Here is a 25,693-nt window from a genome sequence, read left to right as displayed (position 1 = left end):
AAAGAATTCAATACTAAAGTTATGTATAATAAATCCTCGTTGATGCGTAAATTTTATAATTGAGGCGGGAAGGGTATCTTACAGCTGTAATAAAACAAAGAAGCACGCGTCGCGCTCGGCACTAACAAACGCATTTCCGTAGATCGAAATCCACTTGTAGTATCGCTGATATTGTTATGTAACTACATTAATTATTTACTATACTACAGTATACACAAGACCCTTTCTTCCGTATATCTATCGCCTGGGGAAAATTATGCTCGACGGAGTAAAACCGCCTCGTTTTCGATCCTCGGATATGGTCCACGAGGCTAGGAGCGGCTGGCAAATCGATGGCGCCAGGCCGTGGGTGTGTGGGCATACGTCAGGCGCTCTGAAGGGATATCGGCGAGCGAGATACCGCGACCCAGTACACGAGTACTCGCAGCACACGAACGAGGGTTTTCGTTGCTTGGCGACGGGGAAAAACTGGAGCGGCGCGGCGGCGTCGCGTCGCGTCGGGGATTCGAGAAAGGATGAGGGTCGCCGTACGTACAGTCCGGGCACGATCCTTCCCTCGGGGTGCTGGGCGAGAAGAAAAATTCGCGCCGCGTGCGAGTCTCCCACGCGAGTCGAGTGCCGGCGCGAGTAAAAAATTGCGAGAATCTCGCTTGAGAATCGCGACGGCGACGACTCCGGCATAGCACCGTCGCGTTGTATATACAACGCTCTCGTGCGCGAGTTTAACCCTTTCGTAAAACGTTACCGCGAATTTCGGAAATAATCTGATCGCGATTGGCACGGATTCGACGGGAGCTAAATTTCTCTACGACCGTTCGCGACCTTCGTCGATCGTCCCGCTGATATCCGGCGGTTAATATCAACCGCGATCGAAATACGCACGCAATTTTGCGCCTCGCGCTCGTCCGTATTGCGAATTACCATCTTCCCCTATACACAGAGATGTAAAACGGAGACGAACTTCAGCAACCGGCAATCTTAATGCAAGCGGCATTAATGCGGGGTAATGTATTCCGTATCCGATCTTCCGAGGGAAATTGCTTTTCGCCGGCGTCGCGTCGCTCTCGCGAGTGCGTGCCGGGGGTGAAACGTGGTGCGTGCGTTGGTGCAATGCGTGCCATCCCGCGAATACCACCCCAGCCGCCGCGAATCCAATAATAATAATCGAGAGAATCGTGGGGATTGCTTCTCTCCTCGTGCGTATTTCCACTTTGACCTTTGACTAATAGTACCCGCGGTCGCGAGAAAACGAGGCTTTCGAGTATTTTGAGTCGGCGACGACGATAGATCTGGAGCACCGCGACCGACGAGTACATCGATCTCGAAGCGTCGAACGTACGTCGCGCTGATTTTTGGCGCCGGACCAACGGAAGCGCGAAATATATATATATCCGCGTCCGTCCGTCCGTCGTCGTTGTAGAAATTTTCGCGGACCTCGTTGGACCTCTGCCCGCCAGATATTCCGTCATGGACTCGCTGTTGGAGGAGGGTGAGTCCCGGGGATATGCATGCCCGCTTGCGTACGCATGGCACCTGCCGACTCCTCCCTCGAGGCTCTCGGCGAATTTGCAAGACGTGCATCGCGCCGCGCAATTGGACACTGTTAATAAATTCGCGCGAAATTCGCTAATTTCTAATGCATGGCAAAACCCTGCGCGCCAGATGCATTATTCAACATTTATTTTCAGAAACCGCAACCTTCTTCGACTCTCCAGAAACTTAATTTATTAAAAAAAAAAAGAAAAAAAAATGTGAATTTGTAATGAGTCGTTCAAGAAACAAGATATATTTTCGTCGATCTCGATCACTTGTATATAAGCTTCTCCAACAGTCGAAGCTACCATACATTATAATTTACGAATGTTTTCATAAATATACTGGGCTGAAAATAAAATACTCAAAGAAAGAAAATTCGATACCAACTTGTTTGTTAAAATACCGCAACGTTAGACGATCGAACATGTTGAAAGCACCTACTATCACCTATATGTAGGTCCCTCGTATGTTTCTCGTCACATTTACGCTTCTGCTCTCGCATGCGCCGAGGAAAATTGGCCGCAGCAGGTCATCGGCGTGGCGCGCGAGCACCGAGGAAGCGATATTCTCGATAAATTGCAATTCGCTTATTGCCGAGGCAACCAGCCTAATTTCGCGACTCGCCATCACCTGCACGCCCGTTCCACCTGGCGCGGGTAATGCCGACGCCCTTCCAGGAACACGGGCCCGGGGGAGAAAAAAAATATCGCGCCCGATATATCCGCCGCGCATCGGCGTAACGGATGGTATAACCATTCGTTTCCCAACGCAAACAAATCGAATTCGCCGCGAGCCGGAGATAATCGCGCCGTAATTTGCGCGGTGACAGCGACACAACCGCTCTTTGTCCGTTCGCACCGTTCGTCGGTCGATACGGCGTTTGATTAATTGCGATAATGCCGCGTCCCGCGGTCGCCCGGCTCTCCCGGGGTGAAAAAATATCGCTAGAAAAATAAGCGCCGATGATTCGCGGACGCGCGGCGCTCAGAAAGCCGATCGCCGAGCTGACGCTCGCGCGCGCACGCGCGCGCGAACGAGAGAGAGCTCGTGAATATTCATTTCCGATCATCTTCCGGTCGCGACGGCGCAAAAGCGACGAATTACCATCGAGCTCGCGGCCCGTAAACACCGCCCGTATGAATAAGTTACGTTCAATTATTGTGTACACGCGAAATATATGTCGAGCTAATAAAGCGTGCGACATTTCGAGCTGCATTTTACATGATACGAGCGCAAAACTCATGTAGAAATGTGAAACTGCCGTGAAATACGATCGAGCGTTTATCGCGACGACATATCATTTATAACCAACGATTTCTCGCTCCAGTTTCCGCCGCGTCATCTTTAGCTCGACGTTGAATATCGGCAACGAAAGAAAATTCGGTGGGGACTAAGCCCGTATCAGACTAGCGGCTCGCGGCCGCGACTGCGATTGCGATTTCACCTCTTGACCAATGAGAAATGCCCGAATTGCCAGCAGCTTCTTTCTCATTGGTCAAGAGGTGAAATCGCAATCGCAGTCGCGGCCGCGAGCCGCTAGTCTGATTTGGGCATAACGCGCGATCCTTCACTGCAACGGCCAGTTTCTGCGAAACCAGTCGACTTTCAGTCGCGGGGAATTATTTGCCGTATATACGCGCGCGTCACCGGAAGGTCGATAATTTTCCCCGACATATCGATGCCGTGTCCATCGGTGACGGGTGAGGTAACGGGGGGCATGGTCATTTAATCGCGGGATCGGGCTACTACATCGCGCGAATGTCACAGTGAAACGTATACGATGTTTTACGATGCGCGATGTCGGCACGCGGCGTCGCGGGCGCGACAGTCCCGACGCGTATTCTCCGCGTGGAAGGCGCACACACTAAAACTGGAAAATAACAATCCGCGAAGTTTTCGCACGTTACAGACGTTGAAATTACACGCGGGATACGCGCAAGTTTACATTCGAAATGAAAGTTACGCGTCCGCGCGAGATTACGTTAATTCCGTTTCAGACGACGCGCAAATTCTAGATATGACGCGCGGTGCAACACGGAAAATACAGATTTGACACTCTAGAATTATTGTGTATATTCATAAAATTTAAAATACGCAATTTAATATATATTCGCCAAATTAGAATTATTTCCATAAAATACGTATTTTGTTTCTACGACGTATAGGCGCGCGCGTGTAAAAAAGGATTTAATAACTTGTCCATAATATAAACTCCAATTACGAGTAAACAGTACCGGTCAAAAATATTGCATCGCTTATGGAAAAGGAAGTCGTTACTTTAACGAAGAAAGACGTACATAAATGTTATATTATTTTATTTTAGTACTGTTATATTTTATGCTTTGATAGGAATACTTCGAGAAAAAAAAAACAAAGATCTTAATGATTTAATTGACGTTGAACAATTACTGTCGACGATAATATGAAAACAGCGCATAGCATAAATAACAGTAGTAAAATAAAATTTTATAACGTTTATGCATGTACGTCTTTCTTCATTATAGTAACGACTTCCCTTTCCATGAGCGATACAGTACTTTTGACCGGTACTGTATATATTTACATAGATAACAATATCTAGCCTCAAAAACGGACGTAAGGAATAATTGATAATTAATTAAATAATTTTTATCCAGATATATGTTTTTAAAGTTATGTATGACTGTTATTATACATCATGTACTACAAGAGCGCATATGATTTAAGAATAATAAGTTAAAATAGGACAAGTCTAAAATAAGAAATCAGAGATGCAACACGACTCTATGCTCGAAAGATTGTGCGCTTTTTTCAGTATTTCCACTTCTAGATACTTCTAGATAAGATTGTGAATAGAATTTCCACTTCGATTTTTATTCTAGCCTATACCCGTACCTTAGAGGTAAAGAATCGTATTTCCAGTTTTTTCTTAGGTCAGTTATTGACAGTTGTACTATTAAGCGTGTCAGTTAAATTGCTTTATCAAAAACTCAACAGATCAAATTGCTACTTTTATATCTAAAAAATATATCATTTCCCCATTGGACTGTTTCCTTTAAATTTACAATAACGGAAATACGATTCTTTACAGATATAGGATATCAGTTTCAGTCGCGACGGAGTCATCGAGCGCACCTGCGCGGAAGAATGGAGAGACGGAAGATGGAAGCGTGTCCGACGAGCGCGCACGAAGCGTACGTTGTCTATGCGTCTTCATTACCACGGCGCGACACTCGCGTGGCGCATCCCGAAAGAGCGTATTTCGCGCGGATCTAATTGAATGGCTTAATTCGTCACGGGATGGGCGTGTTTCGCCGGGAGTTTCAGGGTTTGTAGAACCGGCGGGGGGGGGGCGCAACGCGAGACGGTGCGACGTACGCCGCGCGGGCATACCGCTCTCTTAATTTAATGCGGCCTTAAATTTTTCAGGGGCCCCCATTCGTGGTGAATTATCTCGCGACCGTCGTGTCCGTATGGGTGCCTCTATATCAGCGCCGGCCGTCGCGTACATCGCATGCCGCGCTGGCTTTAACGTCGTTTTCGGGGTGCTCGTCCGCAGCCGTTACGCGTGCGTGCCTCAGGTACGACCTCGTATATCTGGCGAACACACACCGCGGGCGCGGGGTCACTCGGGTTCGCCTAGGCCACGCCGCATTTAGCGCTAAACGCGGTCATGCGAGTCTAATTGCATTTTCGAAGGCTAATAGCGAATTACGGTCAATTATCATGATTGGCCGTGTCTTTAGGTAAGGTGCTCGATGAACACGGGAAGCGCCCGTCTTTTCCAGGCGTTCCTCCACCTTCTTACCTTACTGTACGTACGTGAACGCGAACTTAACGTCGCACGTGATCACGGGGTAAGGTACGGGGTGAGATCGCCGTGCGAGACGTAAATGCATCATGCATACAAACGAGACCAGCTGAATTCACATTTGGAACATAAATGCACTTGCATACATGTATCCGAGATTAATATACGCAAAATATATATATTCGGGATCGTATAGATGTGCAATATGAATACGGACCGCGGATTCTCGAGACAGAGGCGTATTCCGCATCCATGGGGACGCAAGTTACGCTCGTTCCGCGAGTTCGTCAAGAACAATTTCTGCCAGCTTGACTGACGGCGAGAAACTTGGCTCGACGTTTCGGAAATAAATATTCAGGTGGCCCCGAGCGAAGGGGCCTCTCAGAAAAATGTATTCTTCGATGAATTATAGAACGCCTGGGTGTGGGAAAGGATATATTGAGTTAGCGCCTCTTTTCTAAAAGTTAAGCAATATCACATCTCGAAACTGCATTCGCACTAGTATTTTTTATTTCCACGTGTAAACTTACTCGTTATCCGTTACTTATCGGTGCGTTACTTATCAAGATATCAAAAATTATCGGCGTATCAATAAATAAATAGAATTGACAAATATTTAATTTGTAATAAATAATATAAATAAATAATACAAACAATAACACTATTCAACAAGAAATTACTTTTTTTTTAGTACAAGAACGAGATTAATTATTTCTTATAGGTATTTAAACGCTGAATGCGATCTCGTTTGCCAAATTGCTCTATCATGTCACAACTTTAATAAATTTGCAGTTAAACCTGCAAAAAGGACTATTTTAGTATATTTGGGCATATTATAAACATGACGTGTGATGTGTCGGAGAAGTTTTATTGCAATGAAAATTAAGTATGTTGTTAAGGACTTTCAATCATTAGAAGGAATTTGTGGTATGTCGATTATAGCTAAAAAGATATCAAGGATTAACGTAGAGCCTCTTGCGTCAAAGCTGTGACCTACATAGACTATTAAGGCTCTATGAAATATTCTTTAATTATGTTATTCAAACTTAACGAGTTTTTCAGGTCGCTGAATGCTAATCTGATGTAAAAATTGATAAATTCAAAATGGACGGAGCCAATATGACGAATATCAAAAGTAAAAATTCGATTATTTTTTTTTGTATCCAGTCATACTGGCTTTGTTAGTTTGAATTTATCAATTTTGACATTAGATTAGTAGTCAGCTATCTGAAAAACCCTTAAGTTTGAATAACGTGAAGAATATTTCGTAGATCCTTAATGGTCGCAACTTTGACGCAATAGACTCTACTTATAATCACCAATATCTTTTTAATTCTTTTAAGGGCGGAAAGTCCTAACAACATACTTAATTTTGATTGCAATAAAACTTCTCTATCACATATAGTTATAATATGCCAAAATACACTAAAATAACCATTTTTGCAACTTTATAAACTGCGAATTTGTCAAAATTATGACGATAGATGATAGAGCAATTTGACACAAACGGGATCGTATTCAACGTCCAAGAAACTGTAAGATAAGAAACGATTATTCTCGTTCTTGTGCATTTTTTTAATTGAACAGCGTAATATCATAAATTTATAAAAAGAGAGAAAAAAAGAGGCAAATTACGATGCAAAAGTTTTATCACCCTATATACCAATTAGCGATCTTTTTCATAAATACAAACTGGTAGCGGTCTATTTACAGAGCGAATATCCCTCATAATTGCAACGCGATTGCAGAACCGGCGATAAATGACGCAGTTCGATGACGGAAGGTAATGTTGTTACAGTTGGACATGGCTATATCTGCCGCCTGTACTCGCGATGTCGCGAATACGCGAATACGCGAGCAGCGGAGCTGTCCCGGCGCTCTGTGATGTTGCAATTACCGATATATCATTGCTAATACAAATTGCATTACGGTATATACGAGAGCGTCTCGCGGCGCGCGCGGCTGTGGAATCGAAGCTCCTCCGGCTTGACCGCGCGCGAGGCAGCTATTATTCAACGCTCACCGGTATACACATTACGAGTTATCCGTAACGCATCGCCCGACATGTCGCGTGCTGGCTCGTCCGCGTCCGTATAAAAAATTCACGGTGCAACGACCGCTATTTTTCAACTGGCCATCGCGACTGCGTATTGTCTAACCGGTCTGACGGAAACGGACCAGCGAAACGGAAGAGCGTCGTCCCGTAAGGTAATCGGCCACGACGCGGGACTCGGGAGAGGGCGCAAAGCCGATAGAAATTATATATATGGACAGGCCGGGACAGGCTGATTGCGTGCGAGCGCATACATGCTTGTCTCTCTCCATACCTATATTGTTATCGATTCAACATGTGTCTTAAAATTAGTGGAATTTCTCTGTCGATGCAAAATTTACCATTTTAAAAGAATTTTTTTCCGAGATGCTTGAAATATTGCGATATACTGGAGACCGCGGTCATTTTTTGGTGGTCCTGAAGAGGTAATCGGTTTTTCGATGAGTTCATTCGCGGGACAGCGGTCTAATTACGCGTTCTGAAATATTCGCAAGGTGCCCGACGTTTTTTTCATTTCTTTTGCGCGGACAATTCCGTGCGCCCGCGCTCAAAGGCTTTGGGCCGGCGGCGCGCCGGCGCGCCAACCGCCAACGATACGGCGCGGCGTTTCTTGCAGCTCGAGTTCGAGTATACCCGACGACTAAATCCCGTTATGTTTTATTAGCGTGCAAAGAGTTGCTCGTCGCGGAGCGAGCTTTGCTGAAATGCACACGACGGTCTCGTTTAACTGATGTTAGACGAAAGGGTGACGCGAAGGGGGGGGGGAGGGATTCAGGATTCAGGCTGCCTCAATTTCAAGCCGCAGCTGCGCTGAATAACGCGCAGCGCGTATTCATGCGAAGGTATATCGCGATACAATGTCTCGCGACAAACGCATAAATTGTAAACAAAATTAACAGAAAAACATTGATAATAGATTGCTGCTTTTTACTAATCGCCTCTCGTTACTTCAATCATGTATGTTTACGTAGTCGACATGTAGACCGTACACACGTGGAACGCATAGAAATCAAAAAGAGCTGGTTGACACATTCGATGTATTTAATGCGTGATATTACAACGTATATACCGTGCATGCCGGCGGCGCGCTATAAAATTTTAATGACGAGTTCCGCGAGGCTAGTTCTCGGAAATTGATTTTTCCTCCGCGGGAAATCAAACGGCGCGGGCGCGGCGCATCAAATGGTTCGACAGCAATTTGTAAAATGTTCAACATTGAACGTTCGGCCGTTTAACTTTCTCGAGTTGAATTTCCAGTCGATTAACGCCCAGCATATCTACATAAAATTAACCGAAAGATAAATCTCTCTGTTATCTAATATATTTACATCCTCGAGGGTAGAGAGAATGCCTCGATTTTTCTCGGCGGTATAAGCTTCATAATTACGAGTTCTTTGTAATTTTTGCCCGGGAGGAGTGGACGTAAGTTTCTTCTGAAGAAACGTTGCACGTGATCTTATCAAATCACTTAAAAATTGTAGAGTGTAATTCAGCGAAGATGGTGCTCGTACGGCACGAAAGTGGCGCACATCTTGTCAAGATTTGTCAACAGAAAAGAGGAAAGGAAAGAGAGGGAGGGAGGGAGGGAGGGAGGAAGGGAGAGAGGGAGAGGGAGAGGGGGGAGAGAGAGAGAGAGAGAGAGAGAGAGAGAGAGAGAGAGAGAGAGAGAGAGAGAGAGAGAGAGAGAGAGAGAGAGAGAGAGAGAGAGAGAGAGAGAGAGAGAGAAAATGTTTGCGGAATTCGTTACGTAATTTTATGACGTAAAATTGCGATGAAAACTATTAACCAACCGCGCGCGTTATACAATAAGACGTTTACATCGGATCGGTTGAGATTGATACGGTGTCGCGCGGTGCCCGAAATTGCCCCCGACAAGTTGGCTGACGAAGTTATCGCCACGATTAGCGTACGTGCCTCGTTAACGTTTAACGCGAGAGGACCTTGATGGAGCCGGGGCTCCGAGCATCGCGTCGCGGATAATTCGTAGACTCGATCGGAGGAGATATACCGTGAGAGAGAGATCCAGCCGTCGTCGGGGGAGGACAGACGGAGCTAAAGAGAGAGAAGCGAGGCGTGGTGGAAGGCACGCAGAAAGAGGCACAGAAAGGTCAGTAGTCGGGCAAGAGAATGAGTGCGTGCGTGACGGACAGGCAACGCGACAAAGAGAGTGATTCGGAAAGACAGAGCGAGAGACCGAGAAAGAGAGAGGGTAGGGGGAAGAGGGGCACGCGAGAGAAATGGGAGGAGGGCGAGAGGCGAGAGGAGCGAAAGAGGACGTGAAAGAGGAGGACGGCGAATGGAGCGTGGACTGCAACGGAGTATCGTTAACCGGCGGGCACAGCCAAGAGAGCCTGTTCTCCAGACCCCGCTCGGTAATCACACGAGTCGGCGACTGTCAGTATTGTGCCCGAGCTCGAGTACCTACGACGCGGACTCGGTGTTGCGAGCCGCGAGTCGGGCGGCGCAACAAAAACGAAGCGACGGACGTCGTCGGACGTCACGATCTCCGTGTCGTTCGGCGATTCACGCGGGTTTTCCGTTCTCCATCAAGACTGAACTGCGTCGCGTGTGTGCCGCGTATCGTTGTCATCGTCGTCTTTGTTGTTCTGGACGAGGCTCTTCGCTCTTCTTCCGCTGAAGGATATCGACGACCCAGAAAGCCGAATCGAGAGGTACGTTGACGACCCGGAGAGGAGAGGTTTCGGCGCGAGAAGAAACCGAACGATAAACCGATGCGGCCGATCGACGTGGCCGGAGCAGGTCCATAGATCACCGCGACCCGCGGATGCTCGGGCGAAAACCTTGAGGCGAAACCTCGATGGCGAACCGATCCGCTTCAGGTGGTGGCACGGTAATGGCGTGATTTGCGCGAGCTTGCCTTCTTGCTGGAATGCTAACGGTTTAACACCGGCCGCCATGCCTCGCGCTCTAATCTAATCGGTATATAGCCTAGCCAGGTTTCTCTCTCGGGTGTGACTCAGAACGGCATATGGCTCAGTCTCGTATATATAACTTTCGTCGAGAATCGCCGCGCCGTCGATCTCGAGTAACGTTCGTTCGGTATCGTTGTCGTTTTCACGCTTATTAAGTATGCGAACCGCGCGCGGCTCTTTTTCCCCTCTCGTCCGTTCCGAGCTGCGCCCACACAGGTGTGTCACGAGATCGTTACGGCAAGATCGTAACGCGTCTTGACGCCGTTTGCGTGCGGCGATGGAAGGATCTTCCGGTTCTCTGCGAACGCACCACGCGAATGCAGGCCCCGCGGTGTTTTGGCGATGCTCTTCGCAAATTGGCGATCGTCGCTTTTAAAAGTCCGCGCAAATGTCCGGAGTTTATTTTCCCGATTGTTCATCGTCGGTACGTATGTTTGATAAATGGATGTTAATTTCTAAATATTTATTGTTGTCCGGTTCACGTCGGCGAGACCAGGCGAGAGACCCCGCGAAAGTTTTGTTCAGCCATTTTATCGTGATATGCGAAAATGTGACCCACATTGTCAATATTTATCGACAACGCGCGCGCGGAATTTGTTGTTGATTCTACGTTATTTCTATAGTGTTGATATAATTCTTCGATGTTTGTCAGCGTTGGTTTGATAATTTATCGCACACTTAGCGATGAATATTGATAATTCTAAAGATTCTTCTTTTGTTTTGTTTTTGTTTTGACGGACAAGACTAGAGCTCTAAAAAAGTAGGTATTCTCGTTCCGCCATTTTGGATCCAATCATATGTGAAAACATAATCTTTTCGTAAATGTCAATACGCCTTTTCGGTCTCGTATTCTCAGTTTCGGTTTCAATTTTACAGAATCGATATTTCAGCTAAATTTTTACATTAATCGCGAGACCGAAAAGCGTATTGACGTTTACGAAAAGGTTATGTTTTCACAGATGACTGGATCCAAAATGGCGGAACGAGAATACTCACTTTTATAGAGCCTTAACAAGACGTTTCATACACTTTCGAGGAGTTATCGAGGGAATATCGTTGGACGGACTTTTTGTATTGTTTTCGCATACGCAGGTGCGGATTACGGCGCGCAGGTGCACATGTACGCGCGGGTCCTTGGATGCACGTGAGTGATGTAAGATGAATGAGGCGATACGCTAGCAATGACAAATGTGTCGCGGCATATTCAATTACGAAAAATCGAAAGATACGGGAATAAACTTATTAACAGCGTTTTCTGCGTCGCGTTGATATTGAAAGAACCATTTTAGCGCCGATCCAATTTTGTATAGACCATTGATAAATAATCCAAAATCGAGATAAGCGAAATCGTAATTTTCAGAATTACATCTGACAGTTGTGTCAAGAATAACGGTAATGCCTCGCTCTATCTTTGAACGTGCTTTACATCCGGATTTTAACTTCGCTCGCGAGAGCTAATATAATCGCATGCAAAATCGTGTAACTTATTACACCGATCAATCGTGTACGCGTATACTAATTTCGGTTAGCGCGCGTTTTACGTTGCACAAACATTCTCGCATAAACCTGGAGTATATACGAATTGTTACCCAGCCTGCATTTTAATCAGAGCCTATACCGCACTCGATGAACGCGCTGCAGACAATGCGTTGAATTCCCCGAAGGTCGGTGAATCGTACGAGCGAACAAAGAACCTTGGACGGAAACAGAGCATATCTCACTTCGATTTTCGTAGTTTTTAATCTTCATATTTCCTCGTTGCTCGCGCACGCGCAATAATCTTATTCTCCTATTTCGCAATCTTGTTCGCCACACAAAATCCGCTAATTTCCAGACGGTTCGTTATTAATTTAATATGAATTGCTAATTTTTTTTTTTTTTAGTATGAATAAATAACATAAAACGCGGCGTTACGTAAAATGTAATATAATCTCCCACCGCGACTCTCACAGGATTTTAATGTCTAGATGGTTGCGCACATGTTGCTGGATAAAATTGTTGCTTTTTTTATATCCTTGTGGGAAAAAAAGAGTACGGTAGACGCACATGTTAAATCGAGCAAATGCAAACGCGTGCTGCAGGCCTATCTTCAGACAATTGTGTTGATAGTGCATCGATCGCGACCTAAGGGTTACGTGAGTTCGTACGACGAGGATATTGTACGCGAGAATATCCGTTGTCCAAAAATCCAGAAACGCGTACGAGCGTTTCGAGTTATGACTTGAAAGCACTGGATATCTGTTTCCGCGAAGGGAAGCCTAAGCATCAGGAAAGTCGGAGCGAGTTTCATGAATAATTGAAGAACGAAGAACATAGGATTATCATAATGCGTGAATGACGCCGGGGGAAATCCTCATCAAGGTATACCGACCTACATCCGTTTACGTTGCTATAATCCTTGTATAACGCTATTACTTCTGTTATCTGTCGAGGTTAAGCTTGATGCGGAGTAAGGCAGAGATTATCTTCGAACATACGCTTTTAATAAAATACATTTCTTGGAAAATATTAAGAAAGAGCTGACAGCTTAAAAGAGAGAGAGAGAGCAGTGAGAATATTTTTTAAGCTGTTTAGTTGAAAATGATTTCACACGAGTAAATTTAAATGAATTATTATTTAGATAAAAGTAAAATATATAATTATAGTTCAACGAAGAGAATGTACCTTTTATCTCCTTATCGCCGGTGAATATTGATAAATCGATTATTAAATATATCTTCATTATCGAGTTTATTAACTATCACCTAAATACGTTACGAAATTAACAGTATTCAGATAAATTAGATCTTTATGCACGAAAATTGATCGGCCTGATTATTTGATATTATTTGCTCCATTTCGAAGTGTTATACATGGCTGCAGGGCGATTTAACTTTTAAGCCTAATATATCGTTACTCGGCAAACGAGTTTCTTGCGCAATTCCGGGAGCGATAATTTTGCACCTACACACGAGAATTCCGTGGACGTGTGGTCGGGCGTTATTATTTCATTGAGATGGTTCGTTATGAAAGCTGCGATAAGATTAATGAAGATTAATACGGAAACCGGTATTGACCTTGATATCCAACGAACGCGTTGATCATCCCGGTCCTGCCCGTAAATCATAAAGAAAAAAATTAAAAGAGATTTGTGAAGCTGTAACAGCTTGGCGATCGACGTAGGTACCATCTGTCAACTCGCATCTCTATCCTCTAAACGATTTCCATCACATAAGATAACGACGGGTTTGCGTTAGTCGCCAGAAGTTGCGTAACCATAACGAGATTAGCGACGACCTCGTGTAGCGGCTAAGAAAACGTAATGGACCACGGCAGTATTACGATATATTACATACTTAGCACGTACGGTAAGGTGCATTAATTCGATGGATCATAGAATTCTGACTTTTTAATAATGCACTTTAATAATTATTAAACACCCAGCGGCTAATAAATCAGAATTCTATGACCCATCGAATTAACGCACCTTACTGTACATATATAGTTTATTAACTTTAGCATAACAGCCAGAAAGTGGACTTGGTTCACAATCATTTCCCTATTCAATTCACACACACACACACACTTCTCCTCATGCTCCTAAATACCTAATAACCTATTAAAATTTACAACTTTACAAAATTAAAGATTACAAATTATGGCACATTTAATATTTGATATTTTACCTATTTATTTATTAAACCTATTTAACAAAGCATACACACACACGCACGGGCCTCGATTCTTATTGAATCTTATTGCACTAACTACTTATCTCACAGCCTCTCTCACAACCTATTGACTTCCTATATCTATCTTCTTTTTCTTTCGCATCCCTTTCCCTAACAACTTTTAGCAATACCTCCGCTTTGGTGGTGTCCAATTTATCATTCCAAAGTTTTTCCAACCTTTCCTTACTATCCTTTCCTAATACTGCACCTTACTGTACATATAGATTCAACAATTGCACAGTTTTATACACAAAAACGCACAGTTTTATAATAATATATTAAACTTCGGAGACCACAAGTCCAAGTCCCCAGATATTGGAAGCTAAAAATATACCTGGAATGCTTTGTCAATTCGGACAGGGATGAGTGACGAGATGAGGAACAAAGTGGGGCCGCGAGGGAAAATCGGGCCTTTTCGGTTCTGTTCGGTATTTCTCGCGAAAGGTCTCGTCCAGATGTTCCCTTGGTCCATGGAAACTCGGAGAGAGTCTAGGTATTCTTTTATCTGAAATTTATTATCCGAATTTAAGCATTTCGAGTGCGTTCCACCTCAATATTCGTCCATCATCGGTAATCATCGCACGTTGCTTAAACAATTCGAAGCTATTCTTCCTTTCTTCAGTGAATTTAAGACTGTACGACCTTCTTATATGTTTCTCGATCTTACGCAAAACTTTTGCACGTACTATTTGGTGATGCCTAGTTTCGAACGCGAAGAAGACAAGGCCACGTAACGTCGAGTTTACGGAACATTTCGAGAATATTACAGAGATGCAACTCGTGGATATCTCCAAGTCGAATTATCAGTGTTTCAATAGCGACGTTGCCAGATAATGCATTATTATGATTATCGTTAGACTTGGTTGTGTAATGATATCGTTCGGTAAGTTTGTCATCGGAGGAGAGGAACCGAGGCTGGAGAGGGGGCGAAACTGAGCGGGACGAATTGTGCACAAGTATAAGAGACGCCTTCATTCCATGTGGACCGAGCGCGTCGATTGTAGCCGGTTTCTTTTGTGACAGTTGATCCAATCCATGCAACGAGAGAAGGTGCGATAACGATTATCGGTGTAGACGTTGTAGACTGAAGAATTTTTTTTTAATTCATAATGTGAACTAAATTTATTCAACGCAAGCTTCATTACTTTTCACGAACCTATAATTATATATATATATTTGATAAATGGTGTTAAATAAATAATTATTTAAGTGACACGCAGAGATAGATGTGATATAAAATAATAATAACGGTAGATGGAACAAAACGTGTAATTATTATGTGAGTGGTGTGAATGTGTTGTGACGTTAAACCGTGTTCACGCCGGACGTGTTTAAGCGTGACTCACGATTCTTCTTAATTCCTCGAGTGTATAATTAGCACAAGGATCGTTCTAACTCGTCGTTTAGTTATTTTTCTTATTGTTCCGTGCGATTTTCATCGCGAGCGTGCGAAAGATTTGTGACGAGAATGACGATGCGATATACGTTGTGTTCGATGTAAGGTTTAAGCCCCTTTCTCTCTCTTTCCCTTTTACTTTCGCATGCATCTTTCGTCCCACGGTGTTACTCGTGCTGGCGGAGCAAACGAGATTATGTATCCCAGCAATCCAGCTCACCGGCCGGTAAGAAGCGCCGCGCCGCCGGTTGATCCGCAAGAAAAATCCGCAACTTTGTGCCTCGGAATTTTTCCACGGAATGCGTACAGAACTCTCTCTCTCTCTCGAGCGTCTTTTCACTCAAGTTTCATTGAAAGGGTATACCGCCGCTTGATGCCCGTAAGTTTTCCGAGAAATACGTCTTTCATAACTTTACGGGAACTCCGTTGAAATCTACGGGCGATGCCTTTGGATACGCGAAAATAGAACCCAGGGCCCTGGCAGGCCACCAGCGCGAAAATAATTTGCGATGCCGACGGCTAACGGCGCGACGGCGAGATTACCTTTATCGGTGTGCTCTTTGATTACCGTAGGTTCTCGCGAGTGCGCGCGCACACACACACACACACACACACACAGCGTAATTCCATTGAGAGACGCGTAAGATAGCGGTGTACTGTTGGCAAACCGTATATGTAATACGCGCGACAAGCTGCGCGTACTAATATTAGCTGAAATCCCTTGGTTAAACCTAAGTCAAATAGAAGAGCGTCCGAGGCTGCAAACCCGAAATGTGTCCCATACCGGATTACGCTGATTTGCACCGTAAACATTTACAGCTTCTTGCACTTACGGGCCGCCGCCGCCGCGCGCAAGAAGCGATGACCGGTAGTCGATGAACCAGCCCGCGCGTTTTCTCGGAAAAAGTTATTCCGGAATCCAGAATAGCCGGGCTAGCAGAGTCCGACCGCACTATACGCACATTCGCACGGAAAAACGTTCATCTTACGTTGCGTACACGCAACAGAAATTTGAGAATATTGTAAAATAATAGAAAATAATTATACACTTACAATTACGCGATATAATTTTTATGTAAATTGAATTTATCATTGCGATAGGGATAATCAACCGTTGATTAATCGCATTGCGAAATATACGTTGTATGGTGTTGTTTGTGACGATTAGACGTTATCGTGTTTAATTCGCGCGAACGAAGTTTACGAACAGTATGTTTTGCACAGAGCGATGCGCTGACTTATTCGCTATCGACCGGGTCGGGGAAACATTAATCCGTCTTACGTTCTAACGAGTATTTCCTGCGACACGGTACACACACACACACACGCGCGCGCGCGCGCGGGAGAGGGCAATTTGATTATCGCGGCCCGGATTAAAGTTTAATTTCGGTCGCGTCGATTTTTGATTGATGCATGACATCTTGTCGGCGATTATTAATTCAACGATATAGCCATAGCGGGATGTAACTTTCACGCGATTGTTATATGAAGTAGTATAGAGAACATATAAAAGCAGTAAAAAATCGACACAAAAGAATTAATGAATCTCTTTCGCGGAAAGAATAATAAATTAATATATAGTATATATCTGTACCTTAGAGGAAAAGAATCGTGTTTCCAGTTTTTGTCAGAGTAGAGTTAATATACTTTTTCCAATTTACCAGGAGTTTAATTGTATAATGGCAAAGGATCTTGTGTTCATTATTACTAAGTTCTTAAGACACGATGTTTAGAAAGTTGTATTGGAAACTTTAGAGGTAAAATGTTGGTCAGGTGCAGCGTGTTATTGACAGTTATACTATTAAACATGCCAGTTAAATTACTTAATTAAAAATTCGATAAATTATATTGCTATTTTTATTTTATACCTAAAGAAATATACCATTTTTTTATATTTAAAACTTTAAATCCTGTTTTCTCTAAATTTATATTAATAAAAATATGATTCTTTGTTTTTCTAAGGTATACAGATATATATTATATTAATTTTATATCTTAACATATTCACACACACACACACACATATATATATTTATATTATATATTCTTCATCCAAACAGCCCACAAGTTGAGCCTTGATCATCTTTTGTTCTTTGAAGATTTCATAGCATTTTAATTTTTATAAGAATAAGAGAGTTACTCTAACCCACTGCCTAACTCTTCTTCTCAGAATAATAAAATAAACTGAATATATCTGACATATATGCCTTTTTATCGTATACTAGGTGTTCCATGTAGGATTAATGAACCTTCAAGGTATTATAGGAAATTAAATTTAGAACAAACAAGGTCCTCTAAACATAAAGATTACATTAATGAGACTATTCAGAACAATAATTTTATTAAAAGTAAAAGAAAAATAATGTTCAACCAAATTATCAAATATGTTCAACATGATAGCCCTTTTCATTAATGCATTTTTGGCATCTACTCAATATTGAATTACTGCATCATTATACAAGTGTGTTCCTCTGTTAATTTATTTGAAGAGATGCATCCGTTATTCTGTTTATTAAGTTGTCTCTAGTGTTGACAGGTGTTTTTCAAATGATTATAATGAATGGTTCTCAAGTTATTTTTAAAAATCATCATAAAAACGTGATTTTTCGAAGTTTATATTAGCTATAACTTTTTAACAAAGCATTTCTGAACCCATGTTTATATAGGAACTTTTTTGTTCCAAATTCAATTTCCCGTAAGACCCTGAAGTTTCATTGACCTGACCTGAAACATCCTGCAGGATATGTAAGTAAAAATAATAATCTAACATTTAATATATATAACATAAAAATCCAATATACATTTAATAAAAGTATTGTGGCGTACTTTAACGAGAAGGATATTACATATGTCTCGACATATATATTAACACATCGATGATTTCACCTCAAATATTTCGAACGAGATAGATTAGCGATTATTACAAAGGCAGGAAGTAATGACGTATAATTGTAATGTCTTCGAGAGGCAATAGCCGTATCCACGACTGTCATTCAACGGTGTCACCACGCCGCTAACACCGTAACTAAAGCCTCTCTTTCGCCTTCGTGTTGCCTGGCAAAAAACTTTTCTCGTGTTTCTTTCGTGACTGAAACACGGAAGTAACATTAACCTACTGCACTCAATATATATTCGTGTGACTTTTACGCAGTGTGTATATCTTTAGTAATTGTGATAGATTTTCTATTAGCATTAGCGAAAGCTGTTTTGCGCTAAATAAATCTCACACGTCACTTCGCTACAGAATATCTGTCCGTGTAATATAATGTGTAACTAATAAATTTATGGCTCGTAAAGATGCCAATTACCAGATAATACTATTAATGTCAACTATTTAGCTTGGAACATAGAATGTGGTACTCATTAGAAATGTTATTCAAGTGTCGCATATTTCTGTTTATTATTTCTATTTATTATTTTTATTTATTGTTTCTATTTATTATTTCATAATTTGATCAGAAAATTAATCGTTAAAGTATATTCGTCTCTCACGAATTCATTAGAAAACTCAACGTACTTCAATCAATCTTCTGAAGTTCTACTTCTGAACAATCGTAATTATGTTTCGCGTGTGTTACCGCATGGATGATGCGTGATTCTGATCAGCGTTGCGACAACGGTATCCAAGCATGCAACTTCCCGGGTGTATTAATCGATCGATATCGACGTGACCCAGGTTTCGTTCAAGGAACGTGTCCCGGAAAATAATGATCGCCATCGAATTGCATTCACATCAAAATTATCGTGTATTTTAACATATTTTATGCACGAGTCAAACTGCATTCAGAATTATGTAAGTCTTCGACCGTTGTAGATAAATCGTAAATTTTGAAAATTTATATCACTTTCAATTTTCTTCGAATCTTGGACTCAATAGAACGATCGGTATCTTCGCTTCAACAGGTCTCGGAAAGATATTACGCGACGCTATTTTTAATTTAGCTTGAAAACTTGAAGTATTTTAATATGTATATATTGGAACTCGGAACTTGATAAAATCACGAGCACCACGCACGAAAAGCACAGATTATGTCGCTCTCGCTGCCATGTATTTATCGCACGTGTTGCAAGCAGTGTTACGCGATGTTGATATCATTTTCGTGGATTCGATAAAAATGCCGTAGCGGTAGCAAATTGATAATGGTATCTCCCGACTTGTTGTTCTCGAAGCTGGCGCGAGTTCGGAAGCGGTAGACTTGTCGAGAGGCGACCAGAAGGAAGACGAGAACGAACGTTTGGAGGAGCCAGTCGCCCCGGCGAGTCAAGAGATGGGTTGCTGCGGTTGTGCGGACGAGCCTTCGTCCAAAGTGGAACCCACGGTAAACGTTTTCTCTATATACGCTTGTTAAAAAGTGATATTTATGATTGTAGAGTGTTCGTTAAAAATATAACAAGAACGTCACGCATCCACCGAGAAGCATAAAACGTCTATGTTTCTCGAACACGCAACTCGAACTTCCCCAATGAATTCTCATGACTAGTTTTTATTCGTTAAATCAGTCCAACCTGATTTTGTTCCGTGACAAAGAATTGATTTGCGGCTATATTTTGACCAGTAGTACCAGTACGCTTTCATTTCTTTATAAGCTCTTGCGTTCTTAAAATTTTTATTTGTAAATAGAATAAAATCTATTTACAAATCCTATTATATTTATCGCTGACTTCGGTGTTGGTTTATTTTAACGGTTTTTTTAATTTACAGTTTTTAATTTTTCTTTTCTAGACACCTGATAGTCAAGGCTCGCCGTCGAATTATTCGGATCAGATATTCGTCAAGGACCGATCATGCACCGATTTTCTGGCTATAATCGTCGTACTCGTTTTGGCGGGTGGTTCCGTAAGTGATGTTGCTTTTTCATCCATATCATAACGCTAATATGTTCGCTAAGCATTCTACAATTTGTGCGTATAGATCTTCATGATGACAAATGTGGTGAAGAAGGGTGACATTTACCGCGTGATAAATGGAATCGATGATTGCGGAAACGTCTGCGGCCGCGTAACCTCGCACGAAAGCGACCCGAAATTCGCGTGCAAGGGTGCCGATCATACCAGAAAACCGTGAGTGCACTCTGAAGTATTTGTACTAATTGGAAATAAAATTTCTCCGCGATTTGATCGTACAACTGATCTATTAGAACTGAGGTTTGTGCTAAAAAAACATATAATTTATTTTTTTAAGAAAAAATTTAATTAATTAATTAAGTAAATTTATCAGCAAATTAATGAAATAAGAATCAAAGTTTACGCTATAGCAGGACCTATTTGAAAAAATAAATGCAGCTTAAGAACAACAAAACGGATAAAATATCCAAAAATAAATAATATAGTAATATTAAACGTATAATCGTTGATTTGATATTTGCTGCACTATTATAGCGAAAGGTCATATAATAATTGATCGCATTGATTGTTACCTTCATTGACAACTTATATTCTGTGTGTATTAGGTATCTTGAGATTGATATTGAAGCCAATGGAGTGAAGCAACGTAGGTGCGTGGCAAATTGTACAGTGGACGAAAACAAGTTAGTAAAATTGTGACTCATTATATCTCGTCGCAGAAGGTTTCATGCACCAAATGCAAGCTCGATCGTTTTTTCTAACGTTAATTTTCGCTTTTCTGTCTCGCAGGAGATTAATCCTGAATCGTTGTATACACAAGAAGGTGACAGAAACTGTTAACTCTATAATAAGGGCCCTTCGTTTGGACAGCTTTTACAATGTAAGTGATTGATTGTGAGACCATTTCTCGAGATTGTCACTTATGCAGAAATCTCCAGCCTTTTATTTTGCTAGAAACCGGTTTTGAGTTTAAAAATATGTGCACGATTTGATATTTTTATTTTCTCTGTTAATATCTGTTATATATATATTTCTGATTACATTAATTAAAAAAAATCCAATTTCTGGGAATATCACATTATCTTATTCCTTCTTCTCATGGTAAAAATCTAATCTTTATGACATTATCGAGTAAAAAATAAGAGATAATATATCCATTCCAGGAAGAAATGTCATGTGTCGGTGCATTTATCCGGGCAAGCTTTATTTTAAAAATGACTTGAAAATAGTCTTTTAATTTGAACATTTTATATATATATCTATATATATAACCCGATAATGTTATATTTTCAATTAAGCCTCAAATCAAATTATCTCAAATTTCTTTTTTAAAACTTAGTTATTTTTATATAATGTTTCGTCATGATACGCCGACTAAAATACATCAGTTTAGATCAATTAATTTAATCAATAAACAAAACTGCAAGTAACATATGCGCGGTGTATCTCCTTAATTAGTCCAAATAAGCAATCAATAAGTATTCGATAATGTATCATTATTTCAGGACGCAGTTACTGATCTGGGAATCGCATGGCGCGAATTGATTTACCTTTTGCTCATAGCTTTAGGTAGGTATTCCAGAAAAAATACAGCATATGATATTCTAGAATTGTCATCATTCACAGCTTCCAATTTATCGCTCTTTCTCTCTATATATAGATATAATTTCTCTTTATATATATGAAATCTCCTGCATTTCATTAAAGTTGATATTCCAAGCAATTTGCGCAATACAGAAATTTGCAAAATTTTAAATAGTATTTTTTTAGCAGTAGAATTTTTTCATCTTATCGGAAATATGATTTTCGCACATTAAATTTCGGTGTTAAATTCTTATATCACTTCTATCTCTGAGCGACACAAAACAGAGACTTTGAGTGATTGATTGCGACCGACGATTTTTCAGCACTTTCTCTCGGTATCCTGGTGGCCTTCCGCTATATGGTACAATATGTCATTTATGTCGTATTGATCGGCGTAGTTTTGGCTTGCATCGGCGGCACAACGTATCTCTGGTAAAGGGAATTATCTCAACTTTTCAAAAATTAAAACGATGTAGTGAAAATCTCACATCTTAAAAATTTTTCAATCTAAAAATTCCCAGAATATCTATCTATTATTTATTTAAATCAAGCTTAATCTTTTATGCATAGGCTAGCGTGGTATCGCGAGAAGAAGAGCACGGATAAGGGTGAAATTGACCCGGAGGATTCCAGCGTGGAGCCTTACTTGATCTACGCTATTATTATGTCGGTCGTTGCTGTAAGGAAAATCGCTATATCTGGCGTTATGTTCGCGCAAATTTTTGCGAATATACATATACAATACATATATCCATATACATGCCGCAGGTCATCGTGCTTCTGGTGATTCTGGTGATGAGAAAGAGAATCGAGCTGGTCATGCACCTTTTCCGGGAGGCGGGTAAAGCCGTGTATTCGATGCCGGCATTGCTGTTTCAGCCGATTTATGTGAGCATATCTCGTTTCAATTATACGAATCCGGTTCACTTTATATCGAGCTGGTCTCGCGAACATGGAAATTCTCTGTTTTTAGACGTATTTGCTGATCGGGTTCACGGTAGTAGCGTGGATCTACTGTATGTTATGGATCGAGAGTGCCGGTGACATTTATTTGAATAAGAAAAGTCACATTCGTTTCAAGAAGGATGGATTGCTCATTGTACGTTAGCATATATTTCTTTATCGACTGTAATAAGGATTATGTTTCTTAGAACAAATAAATATTCACATTTTCCGTTATCGAACGGGATCTTGTACCTAATAATAATTTTTGGGAATTTTATATATTTTACGTTTATGCTTTTAAATTACAAAATTCATAAAAATTGTTATCAGGCGTAAGATATGCCCAATATCGAAAATCGAAAATGTTAATACTTATTTATTCTGTATTATACACGTATTAATTATTATTTATTTTAATTTATTTATTAAGTTATATTTCTCTTTATATAATAAATGGAATGACCGCGTCTTATATAACAAATGGAATTAATTTAGGCAACAAGGTGGTACAATCTGTTTTTGTTCTTCGTGGCGTGTGAATTCTATTTGGGTTGCCAGCATATGGTCGTCGCTTGCGCTGTTGCCCGATGGTTCTTTACGAGGTGAGATTTTTAGTAGATATATAAAAAATTAAGTGGAAGAGCAAATAGCGCGGCTAAAAGTCGATTATTTCTAGTTATGTATAAAAAAATAAAATAAATATTTTTTAGTTGTGATATCTGCTAACATACGGATTTGGAAATTTTTTATGAAGTATTATTAAATTTCCTATTAATGGTCTTCTGTGTGTGTGTATATATATATATATATATATATATATATATATACACGATGTCCAATGTAGATTATGCTTTTATATTGCATAAATTTTATACAGGGGGAAATGCACTGTAATGCACTTTTGCCATTTTAACAGGGACAAAAGACGTCTTTCTTTACCAGTGGCGAAAGGTTTCGGATATCTTATAAGATATCATATGGGGACCGTGGCTTTCGGGGCTTTGATAATAGGCATTGTTCGAGTGATCAGAGCCATGATCTCCTTCGTCCAAAATCATCTGAAACAATACGACAACGCTTTCGTGAAAGGAATACTATGGTGTTGCCAGTGTTGTCTCTGGTGTTTCGAGTGTGCTCTAAAATTCCTCACTAGGAATGCTTACATCGAGACAGGTATCCTTCATCAATCCTGAATCCTTCATTAATACTGAAAGTCTGTTTCTTGAATAATATGATCTATAATAATTGTAAAAGAAAAAATAAAAAAAATTTTTTCATTGATCGATGTATTAAAAAAACTGATGGTTTTTTTTCAGCCATATACGGATGCAACTTTTGCACAGGCGGAAAGAAAGCGTTCCAAGTCTTGTCCAGCAACATTTTGCGAGTAGCGGCGATTAACAGCGTCGGTGACTTCGTACTGTTTCTGGGTAAAGTCCTCGTCGTCACTCTTACGGTTGTTTCGGGGATTTATTTGATGCAGGTACAGGTAAATTAATTTTACCATATTTTTATATTTCAAGGGCTTTACTAAGCACTTTAGTTTTACCCCTTTGCAGAAGAAAGAAGGTCTTAATCATCCTTGGATACCAATCACTCTCGCGGGGATAATCGCATTCCTGGTCGCGCATTGCTTCATATCCATCTACGAGGTGAGTGACATATAAAGTAAGAAATCTAGTGAATATGTTCGAATTAAATAAATAACATAATTTCTATAAAAATGATAATTTGTCACAGATGATCATCGACACGATATTTATATGCTTCTGCGAGGACTGCGAGAAAAATGACGGCATCAACCGACCTTATTTCATGAGCCGCGGTTTGATGGTTCGTATTAGCTGTAATAGGCGCATTAATATTATCATTTCTTAACCATCATAGAAAAAGAATTGTGAAAAAAATCTCGTTCTCTTATTCAGGAATTCGTGGAGAACAGCAAGAAAGCTTTGAGGCAGCTGGAACAACAAGGTGCCACATAACAAGCGTTAAGCATTAGATTTTTTTTTTTTAAAGAATGCATTGTGGATTGTTTCGAAAATTTTTCAATTTTTGGCCAGTGTAACGATCGGTGTAGAACATACGCAGGATAGAATGTTACTGTATGTTCTTTTAATGTATACATCTTCGGGAGATAATTGTGAAATTGTGAAAAGGAAACAGAAATAGCTTCTTTTCCCATACGCACAAGCTGTCTTCTGAACATGCAACAGTTATCAAAGTCGTTCCACATCGATGCAAGATAATGCGCACAATCGATTGTTTCGATCAATCCGACGGACTGACTACATTACGAGGAATGTTACGAATCATTCTATTTTCGAAGTTCCTATTTCTAAAAATATTTTTTTATATGATAAAATAGCTTTTCTACATAAACTTAGCCGAGATAGATGTGACGCCCGCCACAATTGTTGCGAATACGCTGATTTCACAGCCTCAACTTACGACGCGTATTCTTCGACACGTTACACGTGTAACTCTTCGACAGAAGTGATTAAGGAACATATTAATTTATAAGACGCCGATTCTAGAGTATAAGTTTATAAAAGTTATATCGTTACGATTGTACCCGTTCTCTGTCACTGTAAATATTTCTTTTTTTATAAAGTGCCTACGACGGATAAAGTTTTCATTTTGATACAAATGCCGTGTAAGATTATAACTGCTCTGATACTAATGATATAGCTGTACTATTTCGGAAGCGAAATATGTATGATATTAATATTATATTGTACGTCATCAACGGACAAAACTCACAAATAAAAAAGTTTATGACATAAGCCTAATTACTGACGTGACGCTTACTTCTTTTTATCCTTTTTCGGAAAAGATGGGATGGCGGGAAATATAATATTGAAAAAAAAAGAGGATACAACGGGTGAAATACGAGAGACT

The 25,693-nt window shown here is 41.0% G+C and overlaps 1 protein-coding gene across 6 annotated transcripts; it reads left to right on the top strand.

The window, feature by feature from the left end:
• The first annotated feature begins 564 nt into the window (after window positions 1–564).
• LOC143903389 (choline transporter-like protein 1) lies at window positions 565–25,584 on the top strand. Of its 6 annotated transcripts, none has more exons than XM_077416937.1 (17): window positions 565–1,489; window positions 19,589–19,737; window positions 20,142–20,255; window positions 20,331–20,479; window positions 20,869–20,946; window positions 21,053–21,143; window positions 21,769–21,832; window positions 22,171–22,279; window positions 22,418–22,526; window positions 22,616–22,735; window positions 22,821–22,946; window positions 23,288–23,394; window positions 23,709–23,965; window positions 24,109–24,281; window positions 24,352–24,444; window positions 24,533–24,625; window positions 24,718–25,584. In XM_077416937.1, exons 1-17 carry the CDS (start codon window positions 1,468–1,470, stop codon window positions 24,775–24,777), a joined length of 1,914 nt encoding a protein of 637 aa, XP_077273063.1. In that variant the 5' UTR covers window positions 565–1,467; the 3' UTR covers window positions 24,778–25,584. The 6 variants fall into 6 exon arrangements, with proteins under 6 accessions (XP_077273063.1, XP_077273064.1, XP_077273061.1 ...); XM_077416938.1 differs by lacking the exon at window positions 565–1,489 and adding an exon at window positions 9,549–10,051; XM_077416935.1 differs by lacking the exon at window positions 565–1,489 and adding an exon at window positions 10,564–10,736.
• Window positions 25,585–25,693: the final 109 nt, after the last annotated feature.

The sequence above is a fragment of the Temnothorax americanus genome, unplaced genomic scaffold (genome assembly GCF_048541705.1).
Source record: "Temnothorax americanus isolate GAGA-0224 unplaced genomic scaffold, ASM4854170v1 Scaffold46, whole genome shotgun sequence".
Taxonomy (NCBI): Eukaryota; Metazoa; Arthropoda; class Insecta; order Hymenoptera; family Formicidae; genus Temnothorax; species Temnothorax americanus.
The sequence above is the reverse complement of the archived record's forward strand: the minus strand, read 5'-3'. Positions and strand labels throughout refer to the sequence as shown.